Source organism: Rhinichthys klamathensis, unplaced genomic scaffold (genome assembly GCF_029890125.1).
Source record: "Rhinichthys klamathensis goyatoka isolate OS25496 unplaced genomic scaffold, OSU_Roscu_1.1 h1tg000254l_1, whole genome shotgun sequence".
NCBI classification, from domain to species: Eukaryota; Metazoa; Chordata; class Actinopteri; order Cypriniformes; family Leuciscidae; genus Rhinichthys; species Rhinichthys klamathensis.
This window is the reverse complement of record NW_026606776.1, coordinates 1781847-1802637: the sequence shown is the minus strand read 5'-3', so window position 1 is coordinate 1802637 and position 20791 is coordinate 1781847. Positions and strand designations below refer to the sequence as shown.

At 37.1% G+C, this 20791-nt stretch overlaps 2 protein-coding genes across 3 annotated transcripts; one reads left to right on the top strand and one right to left on the bottom strand.

Annotated features, from left to right (window-relative positions):
- Window positions 1–1468: 1468 nt before the first annotated feature.
- On the top strand, window positions 1469–4903 carry acp5a (acid phosphatase 5a, tartrate resistant). 2 transcript variants are annotated; one of them, XM_056267074.1, is made up of 6 exons: window positions 1469–1611; window positions 3120–3210; window positions 3327–3526; window positions 3739–3863; window positions 4035–4380; window positions 4461–4903. In XM_056267074.1, the coding sequence occupies exons 2-6, from the start codon at window positions 3120–3122 to the stop codon at window positions 4713–4715; spliced, it is 1017 nt and encodes a 338-aa protein (XP_056123049.1). In that variant the 5' UTR covers window positions 1469–1611; the 3' UTR covers window positions 4716–4903. The 2 variants fall into 2 exon arrangements, with proteins under 2 accessions (XP_056123049.1, XP_056123050.1); XM_056267075.1 differs by lacking the exon at window positions 1469–1611 and adding an exon at window positions 2941–3011.
- A 7171-nt stretch (window positions 4904–12074) lies between these two features.
- Window positions 12075–19362, bottom strand: gcdha (glutaryl-CoA dehydrogenase a). Its single transcript, XM_056267072.1, has 12 exons — window positions 19238–19362; window positions 18652–18767; window positions 18289–18324; window positions 18048–18188; window positions 17113–17175; window positions 16783–16953; window positions 16366–16495; window positions 15137–15353; window positions 14892–14995; window positions 13823–13948; window positions 13507–13667; window positions 12075–12679 (listed from the first exon to the last, which is right to left on the bottom strand). Exons 2-12 carry the CDS (start codon window positions 18752–18754, stop codon window positions 12606–12608), a joined length of 1326 nt encoding a protein of 441 aa, XP_056123047.1. The 5' UTR covers window positions 18755–18767; window positions 19238–19362; the 3' UTR covers window positions 12075–12605.
- Window positions 19363–20791: the final 1429 nt, after the last annotated feature.

Below are 20791 nucleotides of genomic sequence, written 5' to 3'. Positions count from 1 at the left end.
GACAGACTTTGTTTACTTCCCTGAAACCACTTAAGCGGTTCCTTGTTTGGAGTTTTAAGAGGTTTGATTTGCGTTACTCGGTTTAATCTTGGTATCGTCTTTTATGTAGAATGTAGTTATTCACTGTTAAATAGGCAAGTGCAGGAAATGTTGTTCTCTGAGGTGGATGTTGTAAGTCATATATTTGACCTGTGCAGAAATAAACCTTTTTTTCTATTTTTATTTGCTTTCTTGATTCATTTGACAAAAGTTTTGAAACATGTTCATACCTAATCTTGTATACTATATATATATATATATATATATATATATATATAATTTTATTTTTTTTACCAAATATAAACACCACCCTTTGGGTCGTGGTATACCTGTGCTGTGAAACCTTTAGTGATTAAGCATAAGAACAACATTTATATTGTTAGTAACAATTCAAGACAAACACTTACTGGACTGAAGCAATTTGATTATCATTTTGTTTTTAAAATGTATCAAACGTGATGCATCAGGCTTTTGCTAACTTTATTTAGATCTCTCAATCATTGTATTGCATTGCATTTTATGTTTTTATCCCCATTATTTTACTTTTTGGCTACATATCAAAAACTTCACCAAATTGCATATTTTTGCACAGTTTGGGCTTTAAGTATGAGCTATTTTCCTGTATCATACTATAGCACTTAGCAGCCTTAAAAGCCTGATTTATACTCAATCAAAAACATATGGATACTTTTTTTTTGTCTAAAATGTCAATGAACACTTACTTAAAAAAATAAAAAATCATGTTAGGCTTTACATGGTTAATTATTGAAGTGTGCCTCTATGAAAATATAGAGTTAGTTGTTTTATAAATTTTAAATTGAAATATAAAATTTTTACTCTGTAGTCTACTGACTGAATAGTATGTGGACTCCTCTTATCCCTCAACAAATATAAGATATTACCAGATTTGCTCTTCCGGTCATTTTTATGAGGAAAGTTATTAATCCTATGCCATACAATAACATTCTAGAGAATTCTGTGCTTTCAACTTTGTGACAACACTTTGGGGAGGGCCCTTTTTCTATTCCAGCATAACAATGATCCTGTGCACAAAACAAAATACATTTGACTGGTGTGAAGTTACTTGACTGGCCTGAACAAAACCTGAACACCTCTGGGATGAATTGGAACGCTGACTGCGTCACCAAACGTCTGTGCAAGATGCTCTACATTTTGTCAACTAGCATATAGCCTCAAAGCTGATGGGAACTAAAAGTCACAAAACATTTCATGGGTTTTATTGTGTAAATAACTTGATATGATTTAAACAGCATTTATGGTCTATGGTTGTTTCAGACATCTGAATGGGGACTGAACAGAAAAACAGAACAGAAGTATAATGCCAAAGTGGAAACCTTAATCTTAGAGTGTTTGAAACAAATGTATTTGTCACATGAGTCATTGAGTCTGTGGTCATTGAATCAGTAGGAACATGCTTTTCCTGCATGGTTAAGTCACATGCATACACACACCCATCCATGTGGGAGCTGATATATAGTGGATGAGAGGAAACAGAGCATCCATTGGAAGGATCACTCACACAAGGATACTTCAAGGACAAAGCCACACATTGTGAGTCTTATTTATCTACTCTGGATAATCATAATGTCAAAGTTTATATAGCCATAGTGTTTTAATAACCACAAGCCTATTGTCTATTTCTCAGTTATAGTTTAGTCAGGCGACTTTTAGGATACAGTTCCCCTTTTTCTGTTTGAATTATACCATTTAAATGATAATTAAACTAAAACAGTATTTCGTATTTCACATCATTGGGAAATTGTATATATGTACATGTTTGCATGTCTGTGTATTCAGAATATTAGCATACTGCAGATATGGTAAAATATATATATATTAAGAGTAGTGTGCTGCTCTTTTAAAAAAATGAAGGTATTTCATTGCCATCTGTAGTTCCATTAAGAACATTTAACATCCATGGAACCGTTCCATTGCACAAAGTTCTTTATAGTTAAAAATGGTTATTTAAGATTAATTTCAAATGTTCTTCACACTAAGAAAAAAATGGTTCTTTTAAGAACTGTTGTCTTAGCTAAAGGTTCTTTCTGGAACTCAAAATGGTTGTTCCATGGCATTTCTGCGAAACCCCCATTTTGGTATGTCGTGGAAATTCTCAATACGAATACAACCTATTAAATCTGACTTCTTCACCACTGACAATTCAAACAACTTCCATTTGTACATATAATAAAATAGTATACTACAGTATCTTGAGGTAATTCCCTGAATTACAATTACAATCCAATACGTCCCTGAAGTATAAGTCCTGTCAAGAAGCTACTATCACTACCTCACTCACACTTGAGCCGTTTCATTTGTTGTCTTTTGAGCTTAGAATCTTTAGTACTTCTATTCCTCAGCAGCGCAGCATGTATATGACACGACTCCCAAGTTGCTCTTTGCAGAAATGAAGTTTTATTCTCAGCCGGGAGATCACTGGTCACAACAACCAAGTGAGTCTCCTGAATAGAAAGATGTACATTTAAATCATACAGTTGAGTAAAAAATCAATGTCACTCAAGTCTTCTTCACTGTGATTCATTCTGGTGATTTGGTTTGTAATGATCTAAGCTTATCAAATGATTGTTAGTTCTACTGTGTTAAGCACTTTTTGGGTAAGTCCACATGGTCTTTGACCTGATCATCCGTAGTCTGCATTTTTTTCAACATTCCATGTTGAAAATACCCATTTGACCACTTCTGAGACCATTAAATAAAATATTTCTATCACAGGTACCTTTATTTTAAGAGTGTTGTATGCTATTTAAAATTCAGCTTCTGGGTTTCCACGATCCCATTGGTTAAGTTGATCATCGGGGTAAATGAAAACAGCTGTAATCAAAATCAGGGCGTGGCTTTTTGATGATCAGAATGATATAAATATAGAGGTAATGCTGTAGAAGGGTAATGAGGTGTAAAGAGAGGACTCTCAAAGAGCAAAAGCTGCTGGTGTAGGTGGTTTCTTTCAACATGAGATTGCTTGAGTTTTGTGTTTCAGTTTGTGTGTGGGAATTGGGTAGTGAACTTTGTATGCTGTTGTTTCTGTCTTTCCATAACAGATGGCGTCACCACTAATGCTGGTGTTTTTAACTGCTCTCCCTGGGGTCCTCTGCTACAACTCCTCATTCATTGATCTGGAAGCTAAAGGAAGTGAGTATTTGTGTTAAATTCTTAAAGTGTTTTGTCCCAAACCTTGGTATTAAGGGTTATGGATATTTGTAATCTCTAAAGTGTTTACATCCCTGCCCTTTTATTGCCTCAATCAGGTAACAAGTCATCCATCAGATTCCTAGTTTTGGGGGACTGGGGTGGACTGCCATATCCTCCCTATGTTACCCCCATAGAGAAGGCCACTGCCCGCATGATGGCCAAATCTGCTTCCCAGATGGGTGCTGACTTCATTTTAGCGCTTGGTGACAACTTCTACTATAAGGGCGTCAGGGACGTCAATGACCCTAGATTCCAGGTTTGGCTTCGGGAGTTTAGATCCTCAGAATTTTGTAAATGCAGGGTTTTGTGCACATTTGTGTATTGAAGCATGTCTACTGTTGAATTGTTAAATGCTAATTTCTCACAAGTGGTTAAGCATTGGTGTGACAATTTTTAGTTGTGTGCTGGGATTAGAAAGTGCAAGAGTTTAGTCTAATGTAGGCCACGGTCCCATTATGCTCTTTGTAGGTCACGTTTGAAGACGTCTACACCCAGGATTCTCTTAATATTCCGTGGTACGTCATTGCTGGCAATCACGACCATGCAGGAAACGTCCTTGCTCAGATTGAGTACAGCCAAAAGTCAAAGAGATGGTATGTGAGCCAACGTATCTAGGCCTCCATGTCTAATTGAGTTTGGTTTCCTGGCTCATAATCCAATTTGCTATGCTATTCTACTGTTAATGCAGCTGTGCTTAGTGTTGACTTGGCAAACTCCCCGTTCTTGCCCAAATAGGCTGTTTTAACATTCATTCTGTCTCACAGGAACTTCCCATACTACTACTATGAGATGAACTTTCGCATTCCTCAAACACACCGCACTTTGACCATCATCATGTTGGACACGGTGTTGTTGTGTGGCAACTCTGACGACTTCCTTGACCAGCAGCCCCGAGCTCCCCGAAGTGGTGTTCAGGCCAATAGACAACTGCTGTGGCTTCAGGAACGCTTGGCAAAGTCGAAGGCTGATTATCTCCTGGTGGCGGGCCACTATCCCGTGTGGTCCATATCAGAGCATGGGCCAACCGACTGTCTGCTAAAGAGCTTGAGACCACTGCTTAAGAAGTACAAGGCCACTGCTTACCTGTGTGGCCATGATCACAATCTACAAGTAGGTATACAAGAAGCCTTTTGATCAAGTTTAGTTTGTTTTAAGATATCTGACTTTGTGCCTCCACTTTGCCTTTTCAGTACATCAAGGAGTCTGGTATCGGTTATGTGGTTAGTGGAGCTGGTAACTTCATGGATCCCGACGTGCGGCACCGCAACCGGGTTCCTCAAGGCTACCTCAAGTTCTTCAATGGTGACGCTGGCACCTTGGGTGGCTTTGCCCACGTGGAGGTCAACAAGAAACAGCTGACTGTTACTTTTATCCAGGCTAGAGGAACCTCTCTTTACAGGGCTGTTCTTAAAAGGCGTGATGAGATTTCCAGAGAGGACGATTAAGGTTGAAATTTCTTAAACTGTTTTAATGTGACTTTGGGATATTGACCCAGGTCTTTTAGCATAATGCTATAAATTAGAGAAGCGCTTACGATTAAAAGTGCATTATTGAATCAAGTATTTAAGTTTTAAATGTTTGTTTTGAAGACCTGTAAGTGTTTTAAAGTGATTATTAAAACTCCTTTAAACTACATTTTGGTCCCTTAAGTCTAGTAACTCTATGGATCATGTCAACACTAATCAGTGCCAAGTTTTACTCTGTGGCTTTTTTTTAAAAGCATGCCAGCCATAGTGTATTTGTTAAATGGTGTTATAACTTTGCTTTTCTGGTAGTGGTACTTCCGAATTCCAAACACTCGGTGTTTGTGAAACCTAATTATACAATTTCTAAAACTGGCCAACTAATAATGCAGTGGCCTGTCATGGGTCTTGAGTTGCAGTTGTTTGGGTGTTCTGGTTTTTTTTTTTTTTTTTTTTTTTTGCTGGGTATTTTGGTTGGCCCTTTTTAATGCAAACTTAATGGCTTCGTATAAAATCTGATCCTGTTTCTCCCAAAAAGTTGGGCACCTGCTAGCCATACCTGACTTACGTCTATTTGGAACAGGTCAGAATCCAATGCTTGCTGCAGGGTGAACCTGACAGAATCATAGCTGATCAAAAGTTGACTACATATAATCTGGGGAAAATCCCTTTTCTGTCATCTAAACTAGCATATGCTTTGCTTTAACCTTTAAGCCAGACTAATCTAAAATAATCAAGAGATCATGTTGATTCTTGCTTCTATAAAAAAATAATAGGCAATATCTTGAAATTTGTTTTTGTTCAGAGAAGGGTGCTGATCTTCACAACATGCAGTGTATATATTAGAAATGATGTCTAAATGTGGCTTTTCGCGAAGAAACCTACAGTTTGGCTTTAACCAATGTTGTATTATGTATATCATTTGTTTAGGGGAATGTGCTTAAAGAATGGTATGATTTAAGCTTCATGGTTTAATCCGACGAATCAGCCTTCACATAATATCCTGGCAGTCAGGATGCCAGCCCTAATCCTTTCTGCACATGCTGTGACTGTCCTCAATTCAATCTGGTAAAAGCTTTATTATTCCTAAAACCCTGATTTAACAGTTAGCAAAGTCCTTTACAATGTGTGGCCCCTTTTAATTTAGCTTTTAGCATTATATAAAGCCTTGCAAGGAAGCCATTTTGTATGTGTTTTCGCCTATATCCAGGCCCAAAAAAAAGACGTTTGTTAAACTAAACATTCATGATGCCTATTTTCCATAAATTACACTTTGAGCAGTTCTTCAAAATTCTAGCTTTTTGTTCTTTGTTGCACTAAACTGCCATTTGGCTAGTAAGGGTCTGAACTCTGTGGAGGGCGACCAGGTCAGTTTGCAGTTTTAAGTGGCTCTTTAGTATTAGTGTAATGCTAAGCCTTCTCTACCCACCTGCAGGGTGATTTCCTGCCTGTGACATTAAAGCATGAACTACTACCGGTAACTAATAGGTTTAATTGTCCTTAACCATCATATTGCTTTATAATTATCCCCAACCCCCACTTATGTTGCATTTGGTCCCTATATTTCACTTCAAAGAAAAGGTTTTGCAGAGATCATTTGTTTGAATCCTTGATAAATTTAAAATTGATTAACAACAGGAAAATAAAATAGAATTATATTTTGAATGAGATCAAGTATATGAGCATATTCAACATCACAGTAATTTTGATAATAATAACAGTCAGCGACAGTTATCTAAACAGGTGAGGTCACCAGCACTCAAATGTCATTTAAGTCCAAAGATTAACAAGTACAGAGTGTTTATACAGAAAACGTTTGTAAATATGTATAAAATAACTTGAATTCTACAAGAGAGGAAACCATGACATAGACAACTTTTTTTTTCTTTTTTTTTTTTTTAAATCCAACACTATATATATATATATAGATATGTATAAAATGTGAGGGTGTGATTTGCTAAATCTGTCACTGTTTCCTGCTCAGGTTTAACTCACAGGACAAAAAAAAAAGGGGAGTGTAATCTGATAACATCCTTACTAAACACTTTAACTCTTGCTCTTGACCAGCTAGTCAGCTAAGCTGATCCTCGAATGGTGCCAAAGCTTAGCATTACATTCAGAACATTAAACATGACTGAAATAGGAGCGACACACATACATAGAAAAGAGTGTGTTATGTAACACACACCAAGGTTCAAAAGTAATGTTTTGCTACACTTGTCAATGGCCAGGTTGGTATATGTATAATATATAAATGTAATCAATACTTTTACCGCACACAAAACTTTACATTTTCGTTAATATCCACATTTTTACTTGCATTAGGTGCTCTGCAAGTGTTCGTTTTAATTTTGGAGCCTAAAAACACTCCAACAATATATAGGCTACAAAAAAGTAAGAAAAGAGCCTTTGGCCCTGTTTACACCTGGTATTAAGATGCGGTTAGGTTGATTGGATCACAAGTGGACGACGCTAAATACAGGTGTAAACGGGGTCTAAATTTAAAGGGATAGTTCACTTTGAAATACATTTTTATATGTTTTTGCTTACCTCAAGGGCATCCAAGATGTAGGCGTCTGTGTTTCCGCAGAAGTTTCAATTTTGACATTTTTAGGTCAAACCGTTCTTGTCTGTCAGTCATATAATGCAGGTCTATGGTCACCACCTCAAAGAGCATGCACAGAGAAGTCCAAATTAAACATGATTTAATGACTCGTAAATGTAAGTACACATTGATGGCCTAAGACATGAAACGAGCGGTTTGTGTGAGAAAACGAACCGTATTTATATCGTTTTTACATCTTGTAATCACAGTCACGTCCAAGTACTCTGATGGCGCGGGCGCTTCGGTCTGTGCGTTACAAGAGGTAAAAACGATATAAATACTGTTCGTTTCTCACACAAACCACTCGTTTCATGTCTTAGGCCATCAATGTGTCATTGATGGCCTAAAAAGTCATTAAATCATTGGACTTCTCTGTGCATGCTCTTTGAGGAAGTGACCATAGACCTGCATTATATGACTGACAGACAAGAACGGTTTGACCTAAAAATATCAAAGTTGAAACTACTGCGGAAACAAAGACACCTACATCTTGGATGCCCTTGAGGTAAGCTAAAACATATCAAATTTATTTCAAAGTGAACTATCCCTTTAAACTTAGTCCCAAGTTTCGTTTGAATTAGAAAACCGTATCAAGCTCAATGTTCTCCCACCATTCCTGAGCGTCAGAGCAGAAACAAAAGCTGATGCTCTCTGTATATTTTTCCGTCGTCTCCGGTCGCATTCATATGTAAATTTGCGTGAGCTTATTTTGTCCATTGGATCGAATGATCTGAAACATTTACCCGCCCATAGACCCTCCCCTTGAAGAAATCAGGACAGAAGTGGTTGAAAGTGGACAAAAGAGACGGATTAAAATACCAGGTGTAAAAGGGAATGTGTCTCCCTCGTCTACTTGTGATCCGATTGACCAAAACGCATCTTAATACCAGGTGTAAACAGGGCCTTTGCTTAGAGCACCTTGAAAATAAGATGTTGGATTCCGAATCCAATCCAGTTTCACTGGCCACAGTTTTAGTATTACTTGTTTCCAAATAGGCCTTCTGTGCAAATCCATAAACTGCAGAATGCTGGTTATCCTGAGTTGAACTGAATGATCCAACAGTTCAAACATGTTCTGAGGATATATTTTGGCTTCAGGATGAAGGCTGCTCCTGAATTGGCACAATCCTACAGACGTGATCGTGCAGTGTCTTCCTCTTCACCATGTCCTTATTTTACCGGGCAGGTAATGCGGCTTGGACTGGCATTGCTCTCCGCTTATTGAGGTCGTTTAGGGTCAACAGCACTTATTTTAAGAACAGGCTACTCATCCTCACATGCTCCACAGGACAAGGCCCAGCTTTTGCAGTCAAATTGAAAAGCATGGGGTACTGTTGGTAAATGCCAACAACACCCTCATTGGGCGTTGAACAGAAAAACAAAACTTTTCAGCTCATCTAATTAAAGAGAGGGACTTAAGCTTATTTCAATGGTCCACTTTAGACATTCTCCTATAAGTAACTCATTAAATTGCAACTACATGACAACCAATTGTCTTTAGAGTATTAGTAGTTATATTAGGGTTAGTAGAATAAGTTGACATGTACTTGCAAAGTTACTTAGAGAATGTCTAAAGTGGACCATCAAATATAGTGTTACTTTCATCCAAAAAGGAAAATCTTTTGTTTTATGGAAAATGGTTGTTCTAAAATTCTTATTTCTTGGTGAACTTATTTTAAGACTGAATTGGTCTTAGACTGCAATCTAGAGTGAGCCATTGTTCTGTAGTTCAAACTTTATCAGTCCCATCTCTTCTCTTGTGGAAGGACGAGTGGAGCTATGTCCTCTAATTTTGGGTCAAGGAAAGACGTAGGCCTCATGTGGGGTCTTGGTGGGGCTCTTGTTTTCCCCTGGATGAGTTTGGGGCAGTGCGGGACTGTTGAGCACACTGTGAGGAGAGGGAAAGAAGTGAGGAATAAATGGGATGGCAGCCAGAAGAGGGCTGGACTGGGGGCTGTGATCCAGAGAGAGGGGGATGACCACATCATCCTGATCCCAAACGTGGAAGGCGTTGGGGTGGGAGTGTGCGAGGACTGGTGGCATGTGCGTTGAACCATCATCCCCTGCCTCACTGCTGGCCTTCAAGATCTCCTCGTCTGGACCCAAAGCCCATTCTGAAAACACACGGAAAAAAATATACAGCAAGTATATGTGTGAATCTCAAGAAAAATGTTAACAGAAAAAATAAGAAAGTGAAGCCTATTTTAGAGCACATTTTTCTCAAATTCTCATTACTGTAATGTATCAAGATGTTTTTCCCCTCATTACTGTAATACAGACTTTTTTTAATTACAATGAAAAAAAATGATGTACAGATGTCATGTATAAATCTATTTTTTTCTTCATATTTTCTTTTTACATGATGACAATGAGAACTGTGGGGAAGGTGCCCAAGTATCATGAAAATAAAATCACAATGCAAAGATGTCAATGGTCCTAAATTAAGCCTCATTTTATACCAATATATTTATTAGCCATATTAAGCATTATCTATCTATGGGGATTTATTTATTTTTTTAAATGCAACCTTACAACTGAAGACGTCATTTCATCTGAGGTCTGTTTTTTTCATGATTCATGCCTGATAAATGATAGACCTTCTATACACATGAACACCAACAGGCATGTTTTAGACAGTGTGCTTAAATGAAAGTAGGAAATTACATATATAATCAAAAAAAAAAATTGAAATCACCCTTTTCAGCATGGTTATTGGATGAGATGGAGACAAGCAGGTCTGGGCTAGATGCTAATAACACACTTAAAATAATAACTACGTCAATATCAAATAACTAAAATCAAATGGTTAGCCTATATCTGCAAACAAACGATGCAAAGTATTTTCTAAGAACTAACTTCAATCATTTGCCATAATGGTGGTCTAAATACATGCAGTTTAGCTGAATTTTGAACTATGTTCATTGTATAATTTGTTTAATCTTTACTTGATAAGCACAATCTGCTAACTTGTCGACCACTTTTAACAGCAAGTCAATCAAAGCAAGATTTACCTAAGATGTCATAAGCGAGGTCTTTAATTAAATGTCCCACAATGGCATAAGCGACAGCGACCACCACCACCGCGGCCATCATCAGGTAGAGCAAGGCTTTGGGGATCTGGATGAGATCCCGGGCTGGAGGTCTGTAGGTCTTATACAGCGGAGACTCAAATCCCGCATACTGAGATGCGTGATCCCCGTAGATGGAGGCGTTCAATCTGCTCATATTCACAGGGTTCATTATAGAACACGGCTTGTAATTTCACCCCCCAAAAAAAATATATATATATATATATTCCACTTCCAAAATGTGTCTTGCTTGTCCTCCAGGCAGTTTTAGTTACGGGAAACTATCTGTCGGTGAGTAGACGTGGCGCATAATGTCATTTGAAAATGAGTTTAGTAATGCCAAAGTTTAATGCCGTAAAACAAAGCGACCGGTGCACTCATTCAAGAACGCGATTTCACACCAGCTATTCTCCTAAGTATTAGATGGGCAGATGGACTGTGATGTAAGTGTTGGAGGTTTGAAGATCTCACACCATCGACCGGTCATGATCTTTTCTCGGACAGCGAGACGATTGGTGGATTTGACGCGTCATCACTTTAATCTCTTCAAGGCGCGCGCACGGGTCAATCAAGGTCAACCAGAAATCGTGCTCTGCTCTAGATAGATGTTATACTGTAACTGCCTTCATGTGCTATCGGAACTTTCCTACTTCCCACTTCTGAAGTCGTAATTACGAGCTCATCGCATTCAAGTTTTGACTTGAGAGGGCGTTCGTCCAATTTTTTTACTAGGAAACTAGTATTTAGGCTACTATAATTCCTAGCACGTGAGGCAGGCTCAAGGTGATGATACACAAAGCAACTTTTTGAGCAATGTTGCTGGGCAATGTTGCCATCAAAGGGCAACCAGATGAGACACAGGGCCCACGGCTGATCTAAATTATCCAGATAGAAATGTATTGCCCATTTTCAATGGGAAAGTGCCCAAGCAACAATTGCTCGGCAAGATTGCCCAGCAACATTGCTCAAAAAGTTGCCCTGTCTATCATCACCTTTAGACACAGATACATAGAAGATTAGAAACATTCTCACGCATTTCTAATTAACACATTTTTACTTTTCTAATGATCTGGTAAATATAATTTCTTTTTTTGTAATGATCTGGTAAATATATATAACCTAATGTAGAATAATTCATTATTTCAAAGTGTTATTGAGGAAATTTAGCTTTGTGTCTGTGTAGTAGATATACTTTTATGTTTTCTAATGAGCCTGATTTAGAATTATTAGTTATTAAAGTGTTATTGAGGAAATCTTTTTTTTTTCTAGGTAGTAAATATAGGTTTCTACTTTCATTTTTTTCAAGTGATCTGGTAAATACTACAGTAGGCCTATATACTCGAATGTAGAATTATTAGTCATTAAATGGCGTTATTGAGGAAATCTAGCTTTTTTGGCTGAGAGTCTGGGTAATAAATATAGTTTTCTAGTAAATATACTTTTATTTTTCCAAATGATCTGGTAAATACTATATAGCCTAATGTAAAATTATTAGCTATTTAATAGTTAAGTATATCTAGCTGTATAATTGAGGAAATTAGCTTTTTTGGCTGATACTCTGGGCGGAAACTTATAATAACCTATTATTAAAATGGACATAAATACAAAAACTATGATGTTTAACTGTTAATTAACATTATGAACCCACAGATGCATATAAAACACTCATAAAACAAATGAGATTTTATTCAGAATGAATGCATAGAATTCCTGTGATGTTCACTTTATTTAATAAATACAACAAAATTAACAAGAGTCATTGACAATGATCAGTGGGTCACACTGGATCTCTAAAGTGCAAGCACTTAAAAGTAATTTAACTAAAAAGTAGTATTTTGAAACTGCTATTAATTATCTCTTATTGTTTAGTTCTCATTTAGTTCAAATGAATAATGTGGAGAAATGGCTTTCAGCAATACATTTTACGACAAGATCATGAACCGTTTCATAATGCAACAGTTTTTGTAACATGACATATTAATGCATGTCAAACCAGTACCCTAGAGAAAATATATTTACCTTTGCAGACATGCATTTGACCACAGAGAGAGAGCAGATGTGAGTTTGGACCCATTTACTAAGCAAAAGATTTAAGCGCATATAGAAGCACTTGGATGGATGGATGTTGATATAGAGTTTCCCTTATTGCAGAGACAGACGCAAAAGTCCATTTACCCATGTTAGGAGAGAAATATGGGTTTATTTCCCAACAGTAAAAGACTGGAGTCCAGTGATGGCTCTGCCCAAGATCAAAGCATGGATGTCATGAGTGCCTGTGAAAAGCAAAATATTGTGTTATTAATACAGTCAGTCATTCATTATCTTTGCTTTAAGCCTATTCTGACCTCTGCTGGCCAAATATATAGCTTTCATTTAAAGTGCCCCCCATTATGCTTTCTCAGATATTACCTTTCATGCAGTGTGTAATATAGCCGTTTGTGAATGTAAAAAGTCTGCAAAAGATCAAAGTGCACGATAAATGGAGTTCTTGTTCCCTAAAATAAAGATCTGATTGTGAACTAACTGAAATGAGCCGTCTGTAATTCCTGTTTGTAACTATGTTGGTTTGTAATACATTTGCATATTGCCAGCATATGGTCTTCATTGGCTGCCCGCGAACAACGTCTACTCTGACCCTCAAACACTGTAGTTGTAGCTGAGGAAGGGTTGTGTGTGTTGCACTTCCAAAGGATGGCTCGAATTGATACGAAAAAACAGACATTTCTGTTCTCATTGTTTCTGTTTAAGTGCTGAGAAAGCCTCCAGAGCTGAAATTCAGATGATAATGGGCATTTCTTTCCGACAGACACTGTAAGCAGTAGACCAATTACAATAGACTGGGCCATCTGACCAATCAGAGCAGAGTAGGCGCTCGAAAAGGAAGGGTTAGATAGACTGGATCCTTGATTGAACCATTTCAGACATTGTGAGTAAAGAGGTGATGCTGCAATGTATATTATGAGAAAATTAAAGTGTTGTTTGACCTTGGATGCATGTAAACCTATTGTAGGAGACCTCCAAAACAAAATGAGGAATCTTTAAAATAGCATTATAGGGGCACTTTAAAATGAAACCAAAAGTATTTTCCTTCTCCTTGCACCTTCGTATGTGTTGACGGCCTCTAGGTTCATGACGTGGCGAATGATATGGTATTCGTCTGCTATGCCGTTTCCTCCCAACATGTCTCTGGCCTGCCTGGCGATGTCCAGGGCCTTACCGCAGGAGTTACGTTTCAGCATGGAGATCATCTCTGGCGACTGCCTTTTGGAGAAATGTGCGAGAAGATTCGGTGAGCGACAGGATTCTTTTGGAATGAGACAGCCGAGGTGTATTCTGACAAGCTCCGCACTCCTTGAAATGTTGTACATAACCTGTTACACATTAAACATTTATAAAGACAGAGACGAAAGACTCACTTCTTTTGGTCAATGAGTCTACCCAGCTGTAGACAGGACTGCAGCCCGATCGTAATCTCAGTCAGCATGTCTGCCATCTTCTTCTGTATGAGTTGGTTTCTGGCCAGTGGGACTCCGAACTGGATTCTACAATGGGAAAATCATTCAAATACACATTTCAGAAGTTTGCTAAGATTTGTTTTGTTGTTGTTGTTGTTGTTCTTTTTAAAGAAATTAATGCTTTTATTCAGAAAGGATTCAATAAATTTATCAAAAGTGTCAGTAAAGACATTTATAATGTTACAAAATAAATTCTGCTCTACAAACTTCTATATTCATCAGAGAATCCTGGAAAAAAAAAAATTTCCACAAAAATATTAAGCAACTGTTTTCAACATTGATTATAATGATAAATGTTTTTTGAGCAGCAAATCAGCATATTAGAATGATTTCTGAAGGATCATGTGACACTGAAGACTGGAGTAATGATGCTGAAAATTCAGGTTTGGATCACAGGAATGAATTACATTTTCAATATTGAAATAGAAAACAGTTATTTTAAATTGTAATAATATTACATAATATTACTGTTTTACTGTATTTTTAATCAAATAAATGCAGCCATTGTGAGCATAAGGGCTTCTTCTTCTTCTGAAAAACCATTAATAAATCTTACCGACCCCAAACTTGTAAATTAAATAAAAAATTAAAGCAGAGACTGCATTGTCCTGCTGTAGGACATGCTACGTCAATACGTTAATCGTTAATACGTTAATAATACAAAATCGGTCCTAATATAATAAAAATATTATTACAATTATAATGCATACATGGAATTTTTGTATCAATTTGACACACTGTAGGACTATTAAAATGAAGTGCAAAACAAAGCTAATGCTAAAAATTCATCAAAAACTCCTCATACAGTATATGCACAAGTCCATTGGAATTTTGCACCACACATTCATATAGTTCTACAAATACTTCATATGGAAATACAATTTTAAGGCATTTCCTCCATTGCACTTTAAATATTTTGAACGTTATGACTATAAATGTTCATTTGATAACCTTGTGCTAATCCGCTCACCTGTCCAAGGTGTACTGGCGGGCAGCATGGAAACAAAATTCCGCAGCACCCAGAGCGCCCCATGCAATGCCATAACGGGCATTATTCAGGCAGCCAAAGGGACCCTACAGAAATCAACATATATAACTGCAAGCAGTGTATCAGCTGTCTTCATACTTTGGGGTTGGAGGTTTGATCAGAAGTATGATCAGGACTACTAGTGATGCTTAGTATGCACTATTAATAACAGTAACAAACATACTCACAGCGAGGCCGGACACATGAGGCAGCAGGTTTTCCTCTGGCACTTCAACCTCGTCCATTAGGATCATCCCAGTGGCGGAGGCCCTGAGGGAGAACTTGCCCTCTATCTTAGGGGTGCTCAATCCCTTCATTCCTCTCTCCAGGATAAACCCTCTCACTTTGCCATCCTCACATTTTGCCCAGACCACACAGATATCAGCGTACGGGGAGTTAGTGATCCTGCTCAGAGAAAAAAAAAAGGGCTGGTGTGAAGGCTTATTATCATTCACCTGTGCTGTGCGTTTAAGATTTATGAGGTGCAATGTGGAGTTATTATAGTTTTGAATTCAGTTCTCTGGATGGACGAGTTTGACGCAATTGCTTTTTTATACTCTACCATCTGTCAGAGGGCAGCACTGAGTCGAGTCATTTACAGGACATTTGCTCGGATGACACTTTACTATCCCATGAGGCCATGGGAGATGATTTGTGAATGGCAGTGAAGTGACAAAACGGATGCTGGTAGGTCACGTGATAACGACAATATGATTTATGTATGTATTTTAATTTAAGTTTTTTTTAATGCTTATTTTAGAGATAACAAAAAAAAAATTTAATTTAAGTTTAATTTTAATATTTGATAACAACACATAGTTCATTGGACTAGATTGCAAAATTAAGGCATTCAGAGCTCTAGTTTATACTTGAAACTCACATTGCGGTACTACTGTGGCTTTAGATTAAAGCATCTGCTAAATGATTCAATGTAACCTGTAAATGTAATCTGCTCAGACAGAAACATCTCGGACTTCAAGCCAGATTCACGCCATATACAGACTTATTGAATAAACAGATGGTCAGCGGATTTCAGTGTCCTCCTAAACCAGCTAGGGACAAACACCCTGTAGAGGGTGAAGTTACAAAATCTAAATCTGGACGTTGGTACACAGCCTTCATATGAGATCTCTTACATAAGAAACCGTCCAATGAACTGACCCTTACATAAAATACTGACGCATTGTGCAACTCCATGCTGTTGACGACCCTATCGATCAAGTTTACAAAATGAATGTTTTATTATAGTTTTATTAAAATTCATCCTGTGAAAATTGTTTAGAAATTGGACATTGCAGAACTTTAAAACATTTTAGCAAGCTAAATTTTTGTGATATTAACTCCAGTCTAAATGTCCAAGGCAAGACTCCTGAGTCCTGACTAAACTGAACCATGCGAACTATTCGGTGGCATTTACCATGTTTTTGCCCCGCTGATGCTATAGGTCCTGCTGGAGGGATTGTATCTGGCTTTGGTCTCCATGCCACTAGGGTCACTCCCATGGTTTGGCTCTGTAAGTCCAAAACAACCCAGCATCTCTCCAAGAGCTGGGAAGAATGAAAGGCACAAAACAATATATTACATAAATGACGTTTTTAATCAAATTAGACACTATTACATGCGGCAACTAATAAATGTGGGGACATTTTGAATGCATTTCTGTGATTTATCCAGTCACTGTTAACCACTGAATAATTAGGATGTAAAAAATTACTTTACACTATTTTAAAATGACTGATATTACTGGTTTTCCAGGAACACAGGAACGTTGAACTATGTAAATCATTTTATAGCAGATCAATGCATTGGCATGCAGTTTAAGCAGTTGACTAACCTAGTTTAGGCAGGTATTTCTGCTTCTGTGCTTCTGTTCCATATGCATTGATAGGGTGCATGACCAGCGAAGACTGGACACTCATAACTGAACGGTACCCACTGTCCACTCTCTCCACCTCTCTGGCGATCAGACCGTAGGCCACGTAACTAGTGCCCGCACAACCATATCCTTCAACACGAAAACATCAGACACATTATACATTATATGTACATGCATTTTTGATTTTGATTTTTCATGGACGACAAAAAGACGGTCACATGTAAGCTGTACACACAAGCTCTTAAGTTAATAAAGACTGTGGTTTGTGGTTTCAACACCCGATTTTACCTTGAATCGTAGGCCCAAGGACACCAAGTTCTCCCATCTCGTTTACAATCTCCCGATGGAAATCTGAAGAAATCACAGCCACGGATTTGAATTTTAGGCATTTTAAATAAGGTTTCTGTGGCAAGAATTAAAGGGATAATTCACCCAATGTGAAAATTGTTGGGTGAAAAATGTCATAATTAATTTACTCATGCTGTTCCAAACTTTCGTTCATCATCAAAACACTAATAAAGAGCTTTTTAATGAAATCGGAGTGATTTCTATCCCTCCATTGAAATTCTGTTCACTTAAAACTCTGACAGATTGAAATGTTCGTAAAGAGATTGTAAAAGAAATCCATATGAATCAAGCAGTTCAATCCAAGTCTTCTGAATAGACACAATCACTTTATAGGATGAACAGACTTAATTTAGGCTTTTATTCACATATACACATTGATCAGTGTCAGTGTCAGCACTCAATATGATAAACGGAAGCTCAACCGAACTTGCTTGACGCATAAGAACAAACCTTGTTAGTTATTGTGCTTTAAGCAAGCATGCTTTTACCAAATTTAAGTGCTTAATGTACATTCACTGATCAATGTTTATATGCGAGTAATAGCCTGAATTAAATCTGTTAATCATATAACAGGTCACATATCTCTTCTGAAAACTTGTATTAATCCGCTCGATTCACATGGATTTATTTTACGTTCGCTTTATGAACTTTTTGAAGCATCAGAGTTATTGGTGTATAAACGTTTGATGTTCAGATTTCATTAAAAAAGCTCTTCATTTATGTTCCGAAGATGAAGTCTTATTGGTTTGGAACTAAATGAAGACAAGTCATTGATGACAGAACTTTAATTTTTGGGTGAACTATCCCTTTAATTATGCATGAAGGTTGTCGACTGCTGATCTGATCCATCAGATGTGACTAGCTCTTCCACTTACTCTCATTCCTGTTGGCCATGAGGATACGGGGCATGAGCTTCTCCTCGCAGTACGTGCGGAAACTGTCTCGGATCATGATCTCCTCTTCTGTGAGCTGCCCCTCCAGATCCAAAGCATCTCGCCAGTTAAAATGCACCTTAGCTATAAATCAAAAAGCTTTTTTTTTTCAGCTCAAATACAGTACATAATCATGTCAAATTCAAACAATAGAAATTAGAAAACATGAAACATATATATTTACGTCTTTTCGCTGTTATTTTCACTTGCTCCTCTATCTCTAAAAAATAAAGGATATGGGTATTAGCACAATCAAGCAGATGCTAAGCTTTAACATCACCAGGACACATATAATCTCCAACTTTATGTCATTTGATAATTTTTTTAGCCTAAGGAATGTAAAATAAATTTAGTTTACAGAGATATATATTTTTTAAACGTATTGATGAGCCCGCAATGCATTTACACATTGTCATGTGGGGCAAGATGATGCCACAGGTTATTAGTTTGCTATAAAATGTTTCCTGTTTTGTCAACTTTTCTTGTCCTCAGAACTGATATGATAATTCCGAGTTATGGTTGAGTTATGGTGAATTAGTGATCTAACCGTATGCAGCAGGTGCTGAAGTGCCCTGGGTCCTTGACACAGAGATCAGAGAACATCGCTGTGAGTTCAACAGCAGGCGTGATAAAGCTGTTCTTAATGCCATGGTGTATTCAGACCTGAAAATGTAACAATACTTGTTAGTGTTACAGCAACATTATAGCAGTGTTTACACAAGTTTATTTCGCTGTCATTTTAATACTTCCAGTGGTAATTAATTAGCTGTATGTTGGTTTTACGTTCCATACATTTTTACACAAAGTACTAAATACATGTTTTCAGCTTTTGTTTTTATTTAATAAATACTGTAAAATTCAAGCATTCCTAACAATTGCAACTCTAATATTTCTAGGCAAAATCGTGAGGGGTTACTTATCAGTTATTATTTTTCCTTTAAAAGTCTTTTCTATTGCATAAGTGTCTAACTTAATGTTAGTCTACGCATTGTTACACAACGGCAACTCATATTAGACGCATGTACAGATTTCAAAATCTTCTATATTGCTTATATTTCAGATTTTACTATATTTAGCTGTTGTTTCCATTCGTCGTGCAGTCAAACTAAAAAATGTATACTTAAAAATCCTACCTTCACAGCCTTTGATCAGATGATTTCCCTGTCTACTGTCTGTAAGACTATTTATATTCAACTATTGGAGGAACGTGTCACATGCACAAATTGGAAGAACGCACCCTCCATCTTTTGTGTGGGTGTGTTTCATAATGCCGTTGACTCTGCGTTATGTTTCATAATGTCTTTGACTGCGTTCACCCCACAATAACGTCAATAATCATTTTACACTACCTAATTACATACATCAATGATTATATGATCAAAATATGGAAAATAATGAATAATGACATTTTAAATTTTAAATTTAAAGTACATTTGTTCGATCATGCCACACACAAAATGGCTGATGACAACGTCCGAGCTCCTGTGACATGTCGAAGGCGTTTGCGGCACCTCGCCCTCTGATTGGATGATTAGAAGAGGCGTCTGCGCGGAAAGGAATTTTTAAAGTACATTGCTGTTACACAACATTAAATGACTGCAAGGCCGGAGTCGTCGAAAATATCCCCGTTATGAATATTTTCATAATTATAGATAGCCGTAAATATATATATATATATATATATATATATATATATATATATATATATATATAGGCCTATATATATATATATATATATATATATATATATTAAAGTATTATTTGAGTCTGATGCGTAATTCTTTGAAGTCACTGCAATTTGCCAATATTTGCAGGGAAAGATCATTTTTGTTTTAATTTACTTCACAGAATGAAAATAGGTTTATGTAGCAAAAAGGAAGATAAAATCCAATGTTTTGTCTGCGTGTGACGTTGTGTATTGGTTCAGGCTGAAATTGTATAAAATAATCCTTTGAAGTGTTTATGAATTAAGGCTAGGCCTAATGTATTGTACAATTAAATAATTTATAAATTACAGGCTATAGATAAGTAAAGCACAGTGCCATGGTAAAAATAACAAATAAAGCATTTTAATACAAAACATTGCTCTTTATTCCCTGTTTAAAAAAAAAACACTTTCACACATTCTAGCTTGTGTTCTTTTTTTTTTACCCTCCTTGGGGCAACTTTCTCTTTTATTAGTATAATAATACAAAGTCAGGGTTGTAGAACTGTAGTCCCCTTCCAAATGTTTATGATTTTTGGTTGGTAAAATGATCGTGAATGACATTCTTTTAAAGGCCCACAGCCTTGAAACGCGCAGTGTGTTGACGTAATTTAACAGGAAGACAAGGTGGGACATATCGAACAGTTAAATAAAAATAGCCAATAGCATTTCGTTTATATCACACCTCGGCCAGAGCCGTTGAGCTCAGTAAAGCCGTAGTTTCCTGCTAATATCCTCCGTATCACTTATAAATATAGCATTCTGTGGAGAATTCAAATGGGTCCGATACGTTTTCTGGCCTGCGCTGACTCGCACACATGACCTCCTCTGTCGTGTTTCTGGACCGGGGCAGACGTGTTCGCGCTGCGGCGGTTCACATGACACTAACGTGAAACTTCATTTGCACCAACGGAAAACATAATTACACTGTCTGAATCATTCCCTATAGTGTGCACTATGTGCCTTTCAATATAAAGAAAAT

Bases quoted from the DNA above. Each gene is read 5' to 3' on its own strand.
- gcdha (XM_056267072.1), bottom strand. From the start codon at position 18,754: ATGGCATTAAGAACAGCTTTATCACGCCTGCTGTTGAACTCACAGCGA. The intron at 17,176-18,047 runs GTAAGTGGAAGA...TGATTTCTTCAG, and splicing joins CATGGCCAACAGGAATGAGA to ATTTCCATCGGGAGATTGTA. The intron at 15,354-16,365 runs GTAAATGCCACC...TTCTCTGAGCAG, and splicing joins ATCAGCGGGGCAAAAACATG to GATCACTAACTCCCCGTACG.
- acp5a (XM_056267074.1), top strand. From the start codon at position 3,120: ATGGCGTCACCACTAATGCTGGTGTTTTTAACTGCTCTCCCTGGGGTC. The intron at 3,211-3,326 runs GTGAGTATTTGT...TGCCTCAATCAG, and splicing joins TGATCTGGAAGCTAAAGGAA to GTAACAAGTCATCCATCAGA. The intron at 4,381-4,460 runs GTAGGTATACAA...TTGCCTTTTCAG, and splicing joins GCCATGATCACAATCTACAA to TACATCAAGGAGTCTGGTAT.